The sequence below is a fragment of the Glossina fuscipes genome, unplaced genomic scaffold, assembly GCF_014805625.2.
Source record: "Glossina fuscipes isolate IAEA_lab_2018 unplaced genomic scaffold, Yale_Gfus_2 61594, whole genome shotgun sequence".
Lineage (NCBI taxonomy): Eukaryota > Metazoa > Arthropoda > Insecta > Diptera > Glossinidae > Glossina > Glossina fuscipes.
Genome location: NW_024003803.1, coordinates 753642 through 772840, shown reverse-complemented (window position 1 = coordinate 772840; position 19199 = coordinate 753642). Strand labels below are relative to the sequence as shown.

The 19199-nt window shown below is 34.9% G+C and overlaps 1 protein-coding gene across 1 annotated transcript in view; it reads left to right on the top strand.

The window, feature by feature from the left end:
* The window catches only part of LOC119643748 (paired box protein Pax-6-like), a 36941-nt gene extending 18471 nt beyond the window's left edge, over positions 1–18470 (top strand). Inside the window, exon 3 of the mRNA XM_038043205.1 lies at positions 18219–18470. Coding sequence (XP_037899133.1) covers positions 18219–18470 — 252 coding nt within the window. The remainder of the gene's footprint in view (positions 1–18218) is intronic.
* The last annotated feature ends 729 nt before the right edge of the window (positions 18471–19199 follow it).

Here is a 19199-nt window from a genome sequence, read left to right as displayed (position 1 = left end):
GTACATCGGCACTACCAAAGCTAAAGCGGTTTTTTTACCTTTTCGGTGTAATAAGAGTTCTCGATTTTGTGCGTCACTTATAACGCAGGGTTTATTTTGGATCTCGGTGCTGCATGATCTCTTATTAAAAAAGAATGAATTACACAGCGTGGTGCCGTCTACAAATGAACAATTAGGGTTTCCTACTACGTACAAAAGGTTGTTAATAAATGCTTTCCATGAATTTGTGGACAACTGAGAGGTAGATCTAGCGATTTCTGCTTTGTTGTTTAAGGAACTTGATATGGATCAAGCGAAATTGTTATCAAAACCAAATTTAAACATTTTCGAGATAAGAATAAGATGTCATATTTTGCCGAATGTCTTGGATATATTTAAAGCAGCTACTCTACCTTTGCCGAAATGGCGAATAGTGGGGCTCCACTTCTCTGGGCGGTAGGCCATTACGTTACCAGTGGAAAAATTGTTGCGAAAACCATGCTGTCAACCAGTAATTAAATCTCTTAGTAGTCTTAAGTATTCTAGCGTCTTTAGCAACATAACATATGTAAAATATGACCTTTTCAGTTTCTAAATGTCTAGGAATTTTGGTATGAGAACTTTTTTTACTAGCAGTTATGCTAATCCCATTTGTTTTTTTTACAAATTTAAATGAGAATTATGAGATAAGATTTTATGTAATTTTGGTAGGGAAGTTTTTGGGGTCAAATATTGCACGCTTCAATAATCTGAGGAGTTGCGTTCTTCTTTCAAATATGACTACGGTTATTGTGGAAGGTAAAATCTTCAACTTCTTTTTTAATAGCTTTTGTTTATTGCTTTGCACCATTTGAACTTCCAATCATCAAACTTAGAAAACTCAGGCAGTTTACCGCCCGTTCAGGTGGCCATATTATGATTTTTATTTTCCGAAGGTTCTATTATGTAGGGCGCTAACCTATCTATGTTTCAGTTCTTTTTTTACAATTCCTCAACGTTTCCTTCACTATCAGTTTGTTTTTCCTTTTACTAGATGTTACTTCACAAGGTATTCATTTAATTAAAAGTCGCAATTTAGAAAGCTTACGCTTTTGTGTCAAAAATTTTCAGATCTGCCCTATAAAACGTTTAATCCTTTCGTTTTTAATAGAAAAAGTTTCATGATATGAGGAAGATGAGACATTAAGATAAATTTGATGTTTCCTCCCCTTTGACCATTGCGATGATCTAAGTCCACTTAGTTTTATACGTAAGTTTGTTTGCTAAGTGTCGTTAAAACACTCAAGGCAGCAAAAACTAAAATTTAAAGTACAATATCTGTATTCGTAGTTCCTACAGATTAAGTCGGAAAGCAAGTGTGATCAAAGACATCCTCAATATACAAAACAATTAAACCACCGAGAAACCTACAGCGAAGAACACCAATTGATTTTCCTACAATTAACAAAATAATTGTTCTTCTTAAATTTTCTTAAGAAACAAGAGCAAAAAGTGCAGAAATGTTGAAAAACGGACCTCTCACCTTTTTCAAAGTTTTTTTAAAGACTGCAACATAAAACAAATGTACTAACTTTAACCAGCTCTTTAATTTGGGATTATGAGTGCATGGCTTAGGAAACCTCAAAAGTTCGTATTATCACTACTTTTCCGTCAAGGTTTAGTTTTTTTAGTATTATCGAGCGCTATTTAAGTGAAAATTGTCGACAAATAATTTGTTTAATTTGCTACTCATTTGTGGCTAAAATTATGTCAGGTGTGCTTGTAAACGTAGAGGGGAAATTATTTCATTTTATCTACGGTTTAACTGCCATCTTGAACGATATAAACTCAATAGTCTACGAATTGTTTAACACATGGCATTAAAATATTAATACTGCTTCTTGATGAGAGTTATTTTATGTAGCTTTTATGCCTATATGGATGTGCTCTCAATTTTTACTAAATTCTTCCAGTCGTAATCCATGTTTCGGCTGTAAATGTCGCAATATACCATTGAGGCCATCATATATGAATGTTTGTTTTGTGTATGCTTGCGTATGGTCAAAGCCAACAATGTGAACTCCATCCCCAGTTACTATGTTTTTTGTTTTGTAGTATATAGATTATATGCATTTGTGTGCATAGGTTCACGAACCAACAATACCAAAAACAGATTTGTTTCTTATCTGTTCTACTGTCAACCTAGATAGCATCAGTTATTTATCGCTTGACTGCATTGCTCTGTTTTGTTTCCAGCTGTGCTTGTGGTCGGTACTCTGATACCAAGTCAGTTTTAAATTCACATCTAAAAACGTTTAACAGTCATCCCCTGTAAGAATCTTTTTTATACCTAGTTGCTGTTATTTCCATATTAATTTTCCTTTGAAGCCATGAAACTCATTTTGAATAGAAGACCTTTTCATAAATTCAATTACAATGTAGTAAATTGTAAATACTCTCCCTGTTTACCTTCTTAATCCGTTTATACAAATTTTGCACTCTTTATTTTAAGAAGAAGTGTAGACTTATAGCACAACAGTATCTCCGAAAATACGTGGAAAACCTTAGCAAAAACTTGAATACGTTCGCTACCGCAAAAGTTAGCAAAGTTTTGCGCAAGTGAGAATGACAAGCTATTTAAAGTACAATAAGTTAGAAAGGTATATTCGTCCTGAAGCGAATTTTTCCTGAATGTAGAAGGCATTGCAATTCAGTTATGTTTTCAGTAGTTTAGTGTTTGTTCGATCGCATCGATCTAAGCAAATGGTAATCTGAAGGCGCTATGTCTGGACAGTACGCTGGGTGCGACAGAACTTCTCATTTGAGCTACAACAGTGTATCCTTCGCTACTATTGTAACGTGTAACCGAGCATTGTCATGTAGGAGGATCGTTTTTGCGTTTTTTAACCGCTATTACTGCTTTTTTGCAACAATATATCGTTCAGTTTGTTCAACTGACGTTGGTAGACATCTGCAGTAACAGTTTTATTCGATTTTAGCATCTCGTAATACACTAAACCTTCGTACACAGTGAAACTTTATGACCATGAATATTCCGCTTCCGTGTTGATGTGAATGGCTCACCCGGGCTAACCCATGACGTTTTGCGCTTAAAATTTTCATCGCCATTCACAACAGACTCTTATATGAAGATGCCCGTTTCGGCGCGATAAAGAATGGACAAAGTCATAACACAGAGACCATCTAACTCTGGGCCAGATAATTTGAGCAAAACGGATAACGTTGTAGCATTTCCATCTTTTCACGTGGTAATAGCCAGAGAAACGTTAAAGAACATACATCAACATCGCAGTGAGTGAGCCTTATTATATAATGTGTGAATTTACACATCTGGATAGTAATTAGGCTTTTCCGTGCAAGAATATTCTAAATAAGAATATGGCCGTAATACACCTAACCGTGATCGACCTGAGTGCACAGAGTAAGGACATTCTTGCTTTTGTGCGCGAATGGCAAACTTGCAATTTATCGACCATCCTTTCTGCATATGTTTGTGTTATTCCAAAATTCTTCTTGAAAGAGGGCTTCTCAAAGAGGGTCTTGCGTTGGAAATTCTTCTTATTCTCGATGTACTTCCAACTGATCTTTGAGAGCTGTTGGATAAAAACCAAGCATGAGTGCGTAGATGTTGATATAGCACCATTTAAAGTCTACGTTCACCGTAACATATTCCACGACGTTCTTTTGAAAATGCTCTTTCGTGATGTGTGCTGTTAGCAAATCAATTTGAGCTGTTTTGAAGAAATTAGTTTGCTAAGTTCAATAAAATTTAAAGTTGATGTAGTGGTAAATATTGAGTGAGAGTTTGTAGAATATTTTTGTTGTCAAGATAATTTCACAGCTTTCAGTTAAAGATAAACGGTTCTGGTCTATGCCTGGAATTTCACAAAATGGTGGTATTGGTTTTAGATTAAGCTCATAAAGGTGTTTTGCGAACTTTAATCGACTAGTGCTTTTGACATAAAGATTTGACCTAATTATGATGTGTTTATTGCAAAAGATGAACAGCAAGTGACAAATATTATACACTAATCATAGAGTTACAATAGTGTTAGTGAATAAAATATAATGAGGTTTGATAGTCGGGAACAAATGAAGTTACCAGCAGCACACATGCCCTCTTCATAAATTAAGGCTAGAACCAAATAATCCCAGAGCACCAAAAATGGTTTGATGGTTTGGTTACATAATTTTGATTATTAAATTTAAAGCACATAGTGATTTGATTTGAATATCTTCTAAGAATTTTATTTTTACAACTTCAAACAAGGTGTGATTGTCTTCCTAATTTGTTAATTATAGTGAGTGTGGTCTAAAAAACCTTGGCAGAAATTGCGTAATATTTTTGTTGCTCATACTGTTGCATTTCAACAGTTTTTTTAATGTTTTCTACCGTTTTTATTTAATTAAATCTTATCTGCTTCTTAAGTGCCTTTTATTAAAGATAATAAAGGCAGGTTAAACGCCAACACTTAAATGGGGAGTGTTTCGATAATCTTGCAAGATTAGTGATTTTCACTGCATTTTCAACATACCCAATACTATCAGGATTACCCACAGTGGCATTTATATGTTTAATTCCTTTAGGCTTCGTAAAACATTCCTTAGAAATGAATGCCCTACCATTATCTGAAACTAAATTGTTGGATAAGCCAAAACGTGCCAAAGTTTCTGTTAGTCTAACAATGCTTGTCTGAGTAGTGGTGGTAGTCCTCATCTTTTAGGATTCCATCCACTTCCTCACACGGCCTACCATTATAAGAAACTAACGATTAAAGATCCGTCCAAAGAAATCTAAGTGTATATGTGCCGCCGTACCATCTGATCTTAGCCGCATAATTAGTTGTTTGGCTGGACCAGCACGAATCAGTAAATATTATTCCGCTACCTCTTCAACGCCTTAGCCGCGTTTTAGGTCATCAACAAATACCATTTCTTTCATTTTAGTTAGGCCCATGCGTGAAGCATATGACAACAACACCAACTCGGATTATAAAGCCTTCGGAGTTACCAAACGGTAATACGCAGCCTAGCTCCTCGTACAATTGTGCTCTTTTACGAAAATAAGCATAAAGTTCATTGTCCCTACAGTCATTAGGCCAATGGAATATGATTGGGAACATTTTTTAACGATTGCTCATTTGTAGAGCTAAGTCTAATAGTGTCAAATTTACGAAACGTTTACCATTGCTGCATAAAATTATTGGATGCATTCTCCAAACTATGATTTTCAATATTTGCATTACTTTGAGGAAACCGCGAAAAATAGTGCGCGATTTTACCTTAAAACTTTACAAGTGACACGTCATACTGGTATCCAAAAAGGGTTAGTTCTATATGCTGCGATCTATTTGATACCTTTAAGAGGATATATTTTTTGTGTCCAAATAATCAACTACCACGCGGTAAGGTACCTAAAATCCAGTGGTCTAATTTTCGATAGATAATACGGCCAAAATTACAAAATCTGTCCTCTAGGCACCGAGCTATTGACCATTGCGGCGAAAATAAGGTCCTTGCGCTCAATTTCACTTAAGTGCAGGTATGCCACGGAGCGCGTTTCGTTCCTCTTTTCTATTCCTTTTGTTCATCCACGACCATCTATGCGCCTATTTATTAGTTTGCAGGCGATAGCACACTGTATCACACGCTCTCTTTTATCAGAAAACCCAGCAGTACCGAAATACACAACCAACGCTGCATGATAAGCGACACATTACATCGAAACTGAAATTAAATCGATTTCACAAATAACGTAATGGGGTCAAGTAGGGAAAAAAGGGAAAACTTTAAGGCCACCAATACACACTGATATTTTTTAACGCATTGAAGAAACGATCCTTTGAAAGTCTCAATATGGAAGGATCGGCGACCTTTGATGTTCTGAGCATGAAAATACGAAATGACGCTTATTAGATAAAACATACATTCACAATGTTAAAAGATGCAGTCAAGCGTTAAGGTTTGCCGACCGTGTATGAAATGTTTGACTGCAGTCGATATCAGTCACATTTACAACACCTATATCCGCTCCAAATTAGAGTACAACTTGCAGCAAATTACTGCTCGTAAAAAGCTTGCAGCCTCAGTACGTAAGTCGGGTGAAATATGTTATGTTTTTGCAAGTTTGCCGTAGCTTAAGGGTTCACTCGTAGCTTGGTTCTGTACCGGTTATGGGTGTGTCTCTGCGCTAGATGTGTACATGTTTTTTTCTTTGTTTCTTAGTTATTTACATACGATTTTTTTTTTTCAATTTTTCCTTGTGTACTACTTTTTAGTAATAATTTATATGAGCTTTACTTTTAAGGGCCAATTGAATTCGGCTGTTAATTTATTTTAGCTGAGTTTCATGTGTAATTAAATATATACAAAATAGTGTATAAAGAAAAAAAAAACTCAAAAAGAAATAAAGAATATTGAATATTTATCCAAATCTCTAGAACACAAATTGTTTTGAATAAACATAATTCATTACAAGTTTTGTTCCTCTTCTACAAAAAGCAAATTAATATCTAAAATATGGAGTTTAATTTCTTTTTTAAGTTGCTGTCGTATATAACGTCGAAAGCACTCAGGGGAATTTACGGTGATAAAAAGAACTAAATTCAGTATAAGTATCAAAATGCCTCAATTCTGAAAAAGCTGTATGTGTTCTACACACTTATGCACATTTTATACAAATGTTTATAAACGAAAGGGTTTATGATAACAGACGAATGAATTATGGATATTTAAAAATTTTTTTTTTGATGAGCTTATAGTTTTTCGTGACCCGTTATACTACAAAAAACGTGAAGAACAAAGTTTATTGCTTTTATAAATAAAGTTATCTGATATAGAAGGAAAGTGGACACAATTGAATGTTTCATAGAGAGCCGCCATGCACTAAAAACTGAAAAAAAAGCTTTTTTGGTTGTTAACCGACAACCAAAAAACCTTCTATCTACCTTCTTCTAACCTTCACATAAAGTTATGAGCTTAAACACTGAAGAAGTAAAAACAAAAAATATGCACGTTATTATTAGGTAAAATCCAAACATACAACAGCCTAACAAAAAAGTGATAGAATTTTCAGGGGCAGTTAAAGGCTTTTTTCTTACTAATGAAATTCCAGAGGCCACGAAAAGATATGTTTTTTTAGCATCTCCCATTTTTTCCGCCCCGAATAAATTCTGCAATAATTTACAAGAGGCTTCTGATAGCGTCGTCACAAATATGGCTATTGCCAAAGCGATACGTTCATATTTTCAGCCAGAGAAATGCTTACAATAGATGCTTAAATGGGTTCAGAATTTGGTATTGATCAAAAATATATATATTTCTTATGGGATCTGTAAAACTTCTTTCTGGATATTGCAAACGTTTAAAAAAATGAAAATCCGTCTTTCCTTCGGTGGGGTGTAAACACCGCACACAGAATATATAAATGTGTTCAGTTCCTGCAATTGAATTAACGTGTGATACATAAAAATAAAATGTGTACGATATATTGTACATGTGCGATATGTGACGTAGTTCGCATTAAAGTGTGATACACAAAAATAAAATGTATATATATATAATATATGTGCGATGTGGGATGTAGTTCGAGCAGTTCCATCTTCGACTTATTTATAGAAGCCGTTTAAGGATGTGTTGAAACTAGAACTACTTTGTTCGTTTATGTTGCAAATTCTTTAATTCTATAGAATTTTCGTGCAGCATTCACTTACCCTTAGACCTAATGATTCTTTAATAAAATCTGCACCAACAACGGACTCCATCCAGCATACGACACAGCATGTTTGAATCAAATTTTGTTTTCAGTGCATGGTTGATAAAACGCGATGCTTGTACAAAGTTAGTAACTTTATGGTCCTTCAACCCTACGTACAAACATAACACTTATAGAGAAAGTCGTGACGGATTAATCGTTCACGGTCAACTAATGGAATGAATGCTCCACCTTATGCATAACTGATCGAATGCGATTGAGGAAATTGGACATTTTCAAAACCCCGTATTTTGTGTATTCAGCTTCGACAGCTACATGTGTCTTTATTTCGTACTTCTCCATTGACAATTTGAGAAAAGCTCCCGATTCTGTTGTCGTATTTGCACTTAGCCGTCACCTTCCATGATTAAAATTTTGTTAACGAAATATCACTTTTGTCGTGAAATAGATGTCATGGAAAAATATGTTAGGCTCCTGCGGCAACCTTAAAACTATTTTCTTATTACCAACATATGCCTTGAAAATTCTGAGGGGAGCTAGTCCCTCGAACTTAGATATTGCATTTTATTTCATGATAATGAAACTAACCAGTTCGTTGCTCGTGACGTAGCTAAATCACTATTCAAAGTTAAAGCAACAGTGTCGATAATTGCCTTGATGGATTGTATTTTGTTGGTAAACATAGTTTTGAGAGTTACCGTCATCCACGTACTCCCTTCCATGGTATTTAATACATATGTTATATGCTCAATCTACGAAATCTATGAATAGATATATGAAAATAGTCACTGTCAGGCGTATAATCAAACTAATTAATTCAAAGTGAAATCTTAAAAAGCTTGGCTGGTAATGGTAAGAGTCACAGAAAGTAACGCTGATGGCATCCATCAGCTAAGAAAATGATTCCAAGTAATTCAGACCGCGGTTTAAAGAAACTGAGATGTATTTTCCGAAGTTTCATTGGATCAAAACAGAATCGCATTGCAATAGTATGGCCATTTTGTCGGCAGACTTTCGCTTAGTGGCCGATTTCGTTTAGATTTTATTCATTCAAATAAACCAAATAATAGATGGGGTTTTTTTCAACCTTAAACCAATGGCTTTATTACTTTGTGCAAGCTTTTTTGTCGTTGTATGAAGAATTTAATATTTTCCAGAAAATTCATACCTGATTGAAGAATTTCGTTAAGATTTCAGAGCAATTTGAATTTTTTAACCATCTTCACCCCTTTGTCAGATAGGACTTTTAAGATGAATTAATTACACCCTACACCACTCGTGGTACAAGGGTGGATCAAAGCTTGTCTGCCTATTTGCCCGTCTCCTCGTCTTGTTTTCTTGCTTTTTCAATCCATTTTGTAACTTTTGAGATATTTTGATGAAATTTGCTACCCAGAGGTGTTTTAGCGCAAGGACGAACATTGGTAAAAATGGTCGCACGTTTTTAGAGTGGATCGGACCACTTTTTCGATCAGTTCTCATAAAAAGCCATACCTTGTGTAAATAACTGCAATGTAAAGTGTGGTATTGATTCACCATGGCCAATCATTGCGTTTTACTTGTTTTTCCTAATTGTAACATCAGACATAGCCTGGCATATTTCACTTTCGCCCTTTATGCCGATTGCGATGGCATACCTACGCCGTCTTCTTCCTTTTCATAAATTTTTCTGTAGTTTAAACTTTTGACGTATTTAAAAGCTTAGTCATTCGGATTATTCTGTGTATCTTTGTTACATTCCCCTGCTATATGGATGGTTTTTGGTTTTGCTTCACTTTGCCTAGAGAAGGCTAAATTTAATACTAAATAGAGAACATTATTATTTGACAAAACTTTCTTACTTTTGCTTTACGATTACATTCATTGTTGTACTATCTTTCGGCTTACGTTTATATCACTGGATTATGCAACGTTTTTTGCTAAGTTTTTGAACGCGAAAATTTAAAATTAACTTAATTCTCCATTTATTTTTGATGTGTATAACTACAATTATAGCGGATATTGATATCATTGTTCGCTTATAGAGGAATCCAAGCAGTGTGGTATTTAATTTCTGTTTGGGTATAATATTGACATGTAAAGGTTCAATAATGTGTATGAAACACTGATGGGAAAAGAGCAGCAGCCAAAAATAATTGCAAACGTAATGAATTTTGCACTGCTTTCAGTTCTCTCATAATTCGAGTAAAAAGAGAACATCAAATTGTTTCGGTAATGAGACATACCCAATTGTGATTACATCAAAGTATTTAATGCTCTGCTTTTGCTCTGCTCATTGTTAGCACGATAATTGTCATATTTTATTTAAATGATATCGTGCATACTTTGGCACGTGCCTTAGTGTGTAAATCACATCAATTGGAAATTTCACCAGTTGGAGAGGACGTACGCACAAGGGTGACGGCAAGTATTTATTGCATTTATGCCTCCATACAGGTTGGTAAAGCTACAAACGTAGAAAACGGACATTTGTCTATAAGCGTACATAATAACATCAAAAGAAATTAAAAAATTATCCCCAATAAACAAGCGATTGGGATTTGTATTCAGGAACTTTAGTAATCTAACAAGTGCGGCGGCACTTCAAGGCGAGCGTAAACTTAGATCAAACGGAAAAGAGGGACCAATTTACAAAATGAATGCATAACCATCTTTCGTTAACGGGTATTGAAATATTATTATTACTTATTTATTTATTTATTTACACATGAAAGTTAGTTAAAATGAACCAACAATCAAATGCGACGTACGCCTAGAAATAAATGAATCCTAAGTATTATTACTAACTATTACAAAGAAAGAAAAATCAAATAATTTATGTGTAAATAAAGGAGAATGAAGAAAGAAAAGCATGTGCGCATCTAGCGCAGACGCACACCCATAGACGTTACAGACCAGATACGGAGATGAGCCCCTAAACTGTTATGAATGTTCTTTTCTTTTTTTCTTTTTTCTTTGGTACGACCAACCACTCGTCTGTTGTCCCCAATCGCCTAGCACGGCCATGCTGGTTAGGCACGCGGTAGGGAGGTGTTGGTCGCAGCAAGCGCCGACGATTCTTACCTACTCGGATGGTCATGCAAAAGCTTCATAACCGATAGTCGTATTTCGTTCAATTTGCGAATGATACAAAGATTTAAAAATTAAGAGTTAAGTAAGATGCAACATATGTAAAATGAGTATGTATGAGAGTTATTATTATTATTATTATTATAATTTTAGACTAATGAAATAAATTCTTAGACTAAAAAAAAGACATTGAGCATTAACAACACAAGCTATCGTCTTTAATTTATGAAAGAACATTAGATATTGAACCTAATACTTTTAATAATGTAATATATTGTGTTGATAGTCTGCTCTGTATCTGATTTTAGAATGTCCATAGGATTAGTCGCTCCAAATGCAATACTTCTAGCTAAGAAAAAGTTAAGGCAGTCACAGAGAATATGCCTTATAGTGAGAATGTGTTCACAATTGCTGATTGGGGAGGAAGATTTCTTTAAGATCCACTGGTGAGTTGCAATTGTACGGCCAAGCCGAGTTCTCGAAAATGTTTGAATTTTGATTTTCTTAATATATGTTGGATTCGACCTTTAAGGTGGAATTAATTGAGGTGGAATGGAAGAATAGTGCTAATAATGATATTGTAGATTTCTTTCTGTAATTTTCTCTTCAACTTTTCTTCCAATGTATCTTTGAAGATCCAACTTTCTCATGACATCATCAACAATTAGAGGTGCAGAAGCAGCATACTTTGCCGCTTGCTCATTTCCCATAAAACTAATATGACTTGGTACTCAAAGCATTTTAATTTTTTCGCCGGATGCTGCAATGATATTCCTTAATTTGTTGATGATGCTTCATTTCGAAGTCGAACGATTCCATGTAGCTTTTAATACAGACAAATGAATGCCATTCATTAGCGGAAATGAATCAGAGAGATGATTGTTGATTCTAACTTTAAACATGAATGATTTGATGTAGTTAAAATATTTAGGTCCAACATTCCATGATTTCAAGAGTCTTAAAATAACATGAAGACCAACTCTGTCAAATGCTTTTTCGAAATCAACTGAGAGAATACCGCATTATATAGGTCCAGTAATTTCCTTTTACTTGAATTAGACAGCGCACTGATCATTTGGTAGGAGATGCGGTCTAGACCAGGTGTCTTCCCCTTCAATTTGGAGAGACAACTTTCAAGTTCTAAGGTAGATATGAAATTTTCCAGGAAGGTGGCACATCTGTCAACACAATTTGAAAGAGTAATTGGAGTCCTTTTATTTTCGATGAAAGCGCTGGAAAAGTTGCTGTCAGAGGTGTACTCGCACCACCTTTGTCCAAAGTAATTAGAAATATCAAGTGCATCAGTTAAAGTTCCATTGGGAGTGCAGATGGCAGAAATTTCGTTCAGGATTGAAGTCCCATTTAGTCTGTTGATTTTGTTCCAGACAACTTTCATTGATGTATTTCTGTGAATTCCTCTCGAAAAAAGTTCGAAACTAAGTGCCTTTGATTTTCGTAATTCCTTCCTGAATAGCGCATTGGCCTTTTTGTATAATAACAAATGATCGTGATCAGGATATCTCTTAAAGCGGTGCCATAGATCCATTTTATTTTTCCTTAAAAACGAAAGCGTTGTTCCACCAAGGAACCATAGCTCGTTTAAAAGAGCTGTCGGATTGAGGAAGATGAGCAGCCGTGCGAATCGCGTTAGTCATAATAGCAGCATCATGGTTGTAGTTCCCGTTAAATGGCATTGAATTCAGAAATGACTCGACTTGTTTGGAGTGATCCAATTCGTTTTATCTAGGAGGAATTTGGCCTGTTTTGCTGGAGTAGCAGAGGACATTGAAAGTTTAAGATCGATTATGATTAGAAAGTGATCAACATTATGTAGATCATCAGGAATAGACCAAGAAACCAAAGGAAGAAGTGAGGGAGAGCAAAATGTTAAATCAATATGTGAAAAAGTATGGTGAGTTAAAAAGTGCGTTGGTTTTTTATCATTTAAAATGCAGAGATTACTTTGAATGAAGGCCTTTTCTAAAACAGTACCACGAGTCTTGTTCACTGTTGAGCCCCATATGGTATTCCAGCTGTTGGAGTCGCCGTATATAATTAATGGGGGGAAAGTACGGAGAATAAATTGTAGAGTTCTTGCTGAGAAAACAATTGCGAAGGTGGAATATAGAGCGAAAGCACTGTGAATTTTATGTTTAACATTATTTGTATCGCTACGGCTTGTATGTTTGAGCTTAAATTTATGCGTTTGTGAGGTATACTTGATTTTATAAAAACACCAACTCCTTGTTTGGAATATAAATTTTGATCTGCATTCGTGAACTATCTAGTAAATGATTTGGGTGGAATAGGATTAAAAGAGGTTCTACAATGGGTTTCTTCAAGCGATATAAAGGTTGGACTGAGATTACTTACGAGTTCATCAAAATTGTTAAGAAGTCCCTTAATGTTCCATTGTAGAATTTTAAAAACTTTATTTAATTGTAATGACATGGAGTGGAAAGCAGGTTAAGTTGACATGTCAGCGTCTCCGAAGAAAATGTCACTATAAGAATTTTGCGTGAATAATTTGTTCTTACCAGCAGAATAATCTGTACTTAGGTGTCTGCGTATATTTGAACCGCCACAAGTGGGCACACGTGAATAATTTGAAATTGAAGGTTGATTGAGGGATGAAAGATTGGATTCATTACAGCTTGTAATTTGTTGAGTAGAGTTGAGAACTGGTGATTCTGGGGGATTTAGATTATTAGATTTTGGCATATGTGTTTTTGTTTTAATTTTTTAATATTTGCTGTTGTTTTGATTTTTCAATGTTATCTTTGTCGGGTAATGGAACTTGTTTAGCAATGTAATTTTTGGTTGATGGTAGAACAGGTTTTTCTTTGGAAGGAGTTGGAGTTAAATGCTTATTAGGCACTATTCGCGAGGCGACAACAGCGTAGGTATTGCTTTTGCTAATTCTTTGACTTCCAGATGGATTAATTTGCCGGTATTTGCGTCGCGCTTCACCCATGCTACAGCAATTTTCTGTTTTGATTTTTAGAATTTCACGCATTTGTATAAAACGTGGGCATTGTTGATCGTTGCAATTTAAGCAGAAACTACGCGTACATCTTTCGGCATGTAAAGAAAGACCACAGTGAGCACAAGATGGCGCACTGGTGCATCTTTTTGCTGTATGGCCCAAGCGTTGGCAGTTTTTACCCCTCATGGGATTTGGAATGTGGAGTTCTACTGTACATTTGTGCCAAGCTACATAACCGTTGCCGGTAGCCGATAGCGGTCAAAAGACAAAAGAATTCTTCCTGTAGGAAAACGGGTTTTTCTATCGTCATTTAATTTGGTGAATTTGTAGACTTCAGTCACTCCTTGACTGCCCATTTCGCGCACAATTTCATCTTCCGGCACATGCTTTAGGCATGGGGCATAAACTACGCCTTTAACCAAGTTCAGTTTGTCTTGCAGTTTAGCAGATATAGCGCACAAATGGGCTAATGATTTAGACTTTATTAGCTTTTCGGTTGTGCTCGGTTTCCTACCCAGGACAAGTAAATTTCCATCGCGTAAAATCGATATGGAGTCTATATGCGTTGTAATGCAATCTAGTGCTTTTTTAATAGCGTAAGAGCTGAATTGCTAAATTGTTATGGAGGGATCAGTTGGAGAAATCACAACATATTTTTTGTCGATAGGAACGATGTTACTGGTTGGCAACACCGGAAATTCGGAATTTTTAATTTTTTTTCTTTGAGGGGATACGTTTGCTAATAGATGAAATCCATTTGAGCTTATATCAGGCGGCCCCGGGACCATTATGCCTTATGGTTGTCTCTTATTTAATAAATTGGTAAATAACCACTCACGTGAAAAGGTCTGGGAATTGCTGAGGATAATGACAATTGTTTTCAATATTTTATTTTTCTTTAATGTTTTTTGTTTTATTGATTTTTTTATTATATTTGCAGAAAAATAAAGCACATATCGTATCTGCGACATTCAGTTTTTGCAAAAGCACAGAGAACACACGAGTTAAACACACAAAAACACCGAAAAACACCGAAAACAATTAAAAAATCGCAGACGAAAAACAAAACACGCACTACTCAGAACACATGTCGATGAATGTGTGAAATGAGAGTTAATTTGCCAGAATTTAAAAAATCCGATATCTAAATTAAATTATCGATATCGTTAAAATTTTTCCAAAGGTACCTATGCGGATTGAAAAAGTCCTTGATATTCTGCGAACATATTGACCCATAACAGACCCATTAGCCTCTTCGGCATCTTGAATTTCTTAAAAAGACGTTTTTTTGGTTTTTTTTTGTTTTCTAACATTATTTATTCTTTTGTAAACAGAGCAAGAGTCGAGCGCAAATTATTTTGTATCACATCATATGCTAGTTAGAGAAGGATTTCTAGGGTTATACCACGTGCAAAAAAACACCAAGTGCAAAAAAACACATGTGTGATGTTAATTCAATGGTTTTCATTTCTTTACATGTGTAAGGATTGTCAGATGCAAAATTTAGTATTTTATTATTATTATTATTAAAAACACTACCGCTTTTATTAAACACACTATCGCACTTAAGATTCCAACCCACAACCATTGAGTTGCTAGTCGAGATACATTGCCTTCGGCCACTCAGGTGTTAGCGTAGTAGGTGTAGTTACCTCATCACATTTAGAAAAACATCGAGTTCTGTAGTTTCTATTCATAACATTATTTAGTTGCGTTAGACATAGATCAAAAATACCATTGAAAAATATGTCGAGCCCGTTATTCGATCTCGACCGCATACGCCATTATCCCACTATTACCATATTCTAATTTGGATCAAATTTTTTTGATGTATTGTGCGGACCATGTCATTATTTGCGGAATTAATTGCATGGATAATTACATAGCTTACAGAAATTGTTAAAACCTATTACGAAAACTATAAGCTCAAGGTCACTTTTCGTACATATGTCACGAAGCTCATGCTTAATCAATTTAGTTGATTTCGCCTATGTGAAATTTATCAAAAAAACACCTATGTGGCCTTGTCGCAAAGATCATGCGATATAAATCAATTGAACTTCCAACTTTGGGGTTATAATGGACCATTGGCTTAGTCCAAGAAACCATGAACTCTTAAAGACCTTATTCCTATGAGGTTATACGTGTTATTGAGAAGATAAGAGCCGTTTTGTGTGGAGAAGTGGCACAACTTTGTGTTCTGCGCTTAAATACTTGCAGAAGTCCCCAGTGACGTTCATTTACATGAGATCGTTTTTAAATCAAAACGGCAGAAATCAATATAAAGATAATTCTTGATATTGATAATTTTCCCAATTAATTTTCATCAAAAACTAAAAAAAAAAGAATCACTTAAACAGTTTCTCTGCTTTTTAATTTCCGTAGTTTTCGTCAATGTTGACACAATTGACACATAAGGTTATTGGTCACATGTATTGTTTTCTCCGTCTATTGTTCTGTCTGCTATTTGTTTAATGGTTGCCAGCAACTTAATCGTGAAAGCTTTTGTCTTGCTCTCACGATCGGTCTACCGTATATCTATTGCAACAGCCTGAATGAAAAAAATTATCTTCCACATTTTTCAATGTGGAAGATAATCCAAGAAACCATTTTATGTATGTGATGTTAGCATCGCTTAAGCAAACATACAACCGCACACAAGTGTTTTTGCCTTAGCGCGAATACACTCACGTACAGGTGTATTCAAAACGTTCATAGTGTAGCCTTACGCACAATTGTCGTACAAATTTCAGTAAATGTTCTCATTTCAGTTCGTTTACTCTGTCTTTAATATCGTTTGTTTTTATGGGATGCCTGCAAATAGTCCTTAATAATTTTTCTGCGCAAGTGTTGCTAGCGAAATATGCTATTTTATATATATAATGTTTTTGCTACATACTAAATTAAATTAAATTAACAAAAACATCAGTTCAACTTTACCACTCTGTCCGTCAAAACAAAGAGCAGTTACAGCTATTGCAAACTTTTATTATGCTCTTATAAACACAAACACTGTAAGCAAGCTTCGTCCTTATTTTAAGCACCAACATCATTACCAACGACTCCCGAATAAGCAGACCTCTGCGATCCTCATATTTCTAATATTCCATTCGTCTATTATTTATCGTAAGTTTTTGCTTGTTTATACACACATATATGTTCTTATAAAAACTTTATTCTTTTTAGTGTTTTTTTACATGCAAAAACTACTTTTTAAATATATATATATCCATGTGAATGATATTTATATAGAACGTTTGTTTTCACTATTAATAAATAGCTATCTCTAAATATTTAAAAATTTGTTAGAAACGTTCTTATGAGAGGAAAGTAGCAGTCTGAGAATTTAAGTTCGGCTCCTTCAGATAGAACTGTAGCGGAACGGAGATCAAAGCTAGGATCAGGTGCAGACCAGCCTTGGGAATAACATCATGCCCACCCGAGTGGCTAGGCAAGCTTTGTCTATTCGTCTTTTTCTTCGATGAGGTAATAATGACACGTATATTCTTTTTATTTGTAACTATGTGCGATGCGCCCGACAAAGGTGATTAATTATTCTATCACTATTTTGAACAAGCCAGTTCTTCTAGATTGGTAACCCTAGCCCAACCTTTAGCCTTATTTTCAGATGATATGCCGCTATTGCTCTCAGAGAATTTAATATCTTCTTTTCTAATACAGTTACAACGTCGATTGTTTATGTTGAGTCTAACGGTTCGTGCAGTTTTGATAAGATTGAGCATAAGCTCGGAAGAGATTCAGCCGATAAAATTTTCTCTGTAGAATGAGGATTCTAGCCAAGAATCAACAAACTTCCCTCACATAATATGGCAGGAGATTAAATTTTGGATATAGTAACGTTTAAAACTTTTTTAATTGGATTTAATGTGCACCTTAGATTGTCTTTAGATGTATAACAACAAAATTTGTCAATTACAGAAGCGTTCTTTACTGACAATGATGAAATATCGGGGGTTACTTGGGTTGTTTTTTAAAAACAGGACCATGATCAGACAAGATTTGATATTTGTTACGGCTTTTTTCCGGTGGCCGCGGAGCCATGGTGTCACTTAAATATTGACCACTTATCTGTCGTATATTGAAAATACTCACCAGTCCAAAACAGTGTTTTAAGTTTTGTTTGATATTTGGACACAACTAATGAAGAAATAGCAGTTGTCAAACTTTCAATTTTTGCTTTTCAATCTTTGTTTATTATTCAATTTTTGCGCAACTCTAAACTAACACGATCGAACCATATACGACAGAAGACAAATTAATAAATTCCGCTTGTTCATACTAACTAACGTTCGAAAATATTTGAAAAGCGGAATTGTAAAACAAACACATCTGATATATGTTTGTTAATCAGACTTGTTTTTGTAATGTATAGTAATGACTATAATGATGATAACGATAATGAAAATAATAACAATAATACTAATGACGTTTGTTATATTTTCCTTGTAGGTTTCATCAATAAACCGCGTTTTACGGAATTTGGCTTCACAAAAAGAACAGCAAGCACAGCAACAAAGCGAGTCAGTATATGAAAAATTGCGTATGTTTAACGGCCAATCCGCTGGTTGGGCTTGGTATCCAAGCAACACAACAACTGCTCATTTAACTTTACCACCTGCACCAACAGTTACAGCAATGAGTAGTCAGATAACACGTGAAGAATTGCAAAAACGCGGTAATTCATATGTATATATAATTTAAAGTTAATTCATACAAGCTCTATCATCAATCAATCATCATAATCATGAAGGGACTTCAATAATAACTGCAATTTGAACAATAGCTAAGTTGATCTTAGTATGTGCATTTTCATAACAGCTCCAGAGATTCGCAAAAACATATATGCAATAAGCAATCTCCAAAAAACGTGACAGAGCAATTTACTTTTGTCAATAGCAGATATCTATCGGAAATTTAATTAAAGTGTTTACTAAAGCTCCTTTAAAGAAACTTTTCATCTCTAAAATTTTATCCATGCAAATTTTACGTGAAGACTCTAAAGGCTGCATTAGAAACGGATGCGGAATTTTCTTCAGTTTCAGCAGCAAGCCACTATGACAATGTTTACGCCCCTTATATTCAGCGAAATAACTGCGCAACTTTTATTTTGTTTCACAGGGTTTTAGTACATGTTTTGTTATTTTGGTAACTTATCTTTGAGTAAGAGAAAATACACTTTTTAAGAAGACAGACTTGAGTAATTTTGTAAAATCAGTTAAGAACCGATTGAACGATAAGAACTCAGCGTATGTTATACTTCCTTGGTCAATTCCCTTAATCAGTAGTCAATAGTTTCTTATAAGTTAAACTTATAATGAAAAACGTTTAGGCATAACCGTAACAGGTTATTTACGAATAAGGTTATTTAGTGTAGGCTTTAAAGCTGAGTTTTTTTGATTGCCTAAGCATTAAGTTGTGTCGAAGATAGTT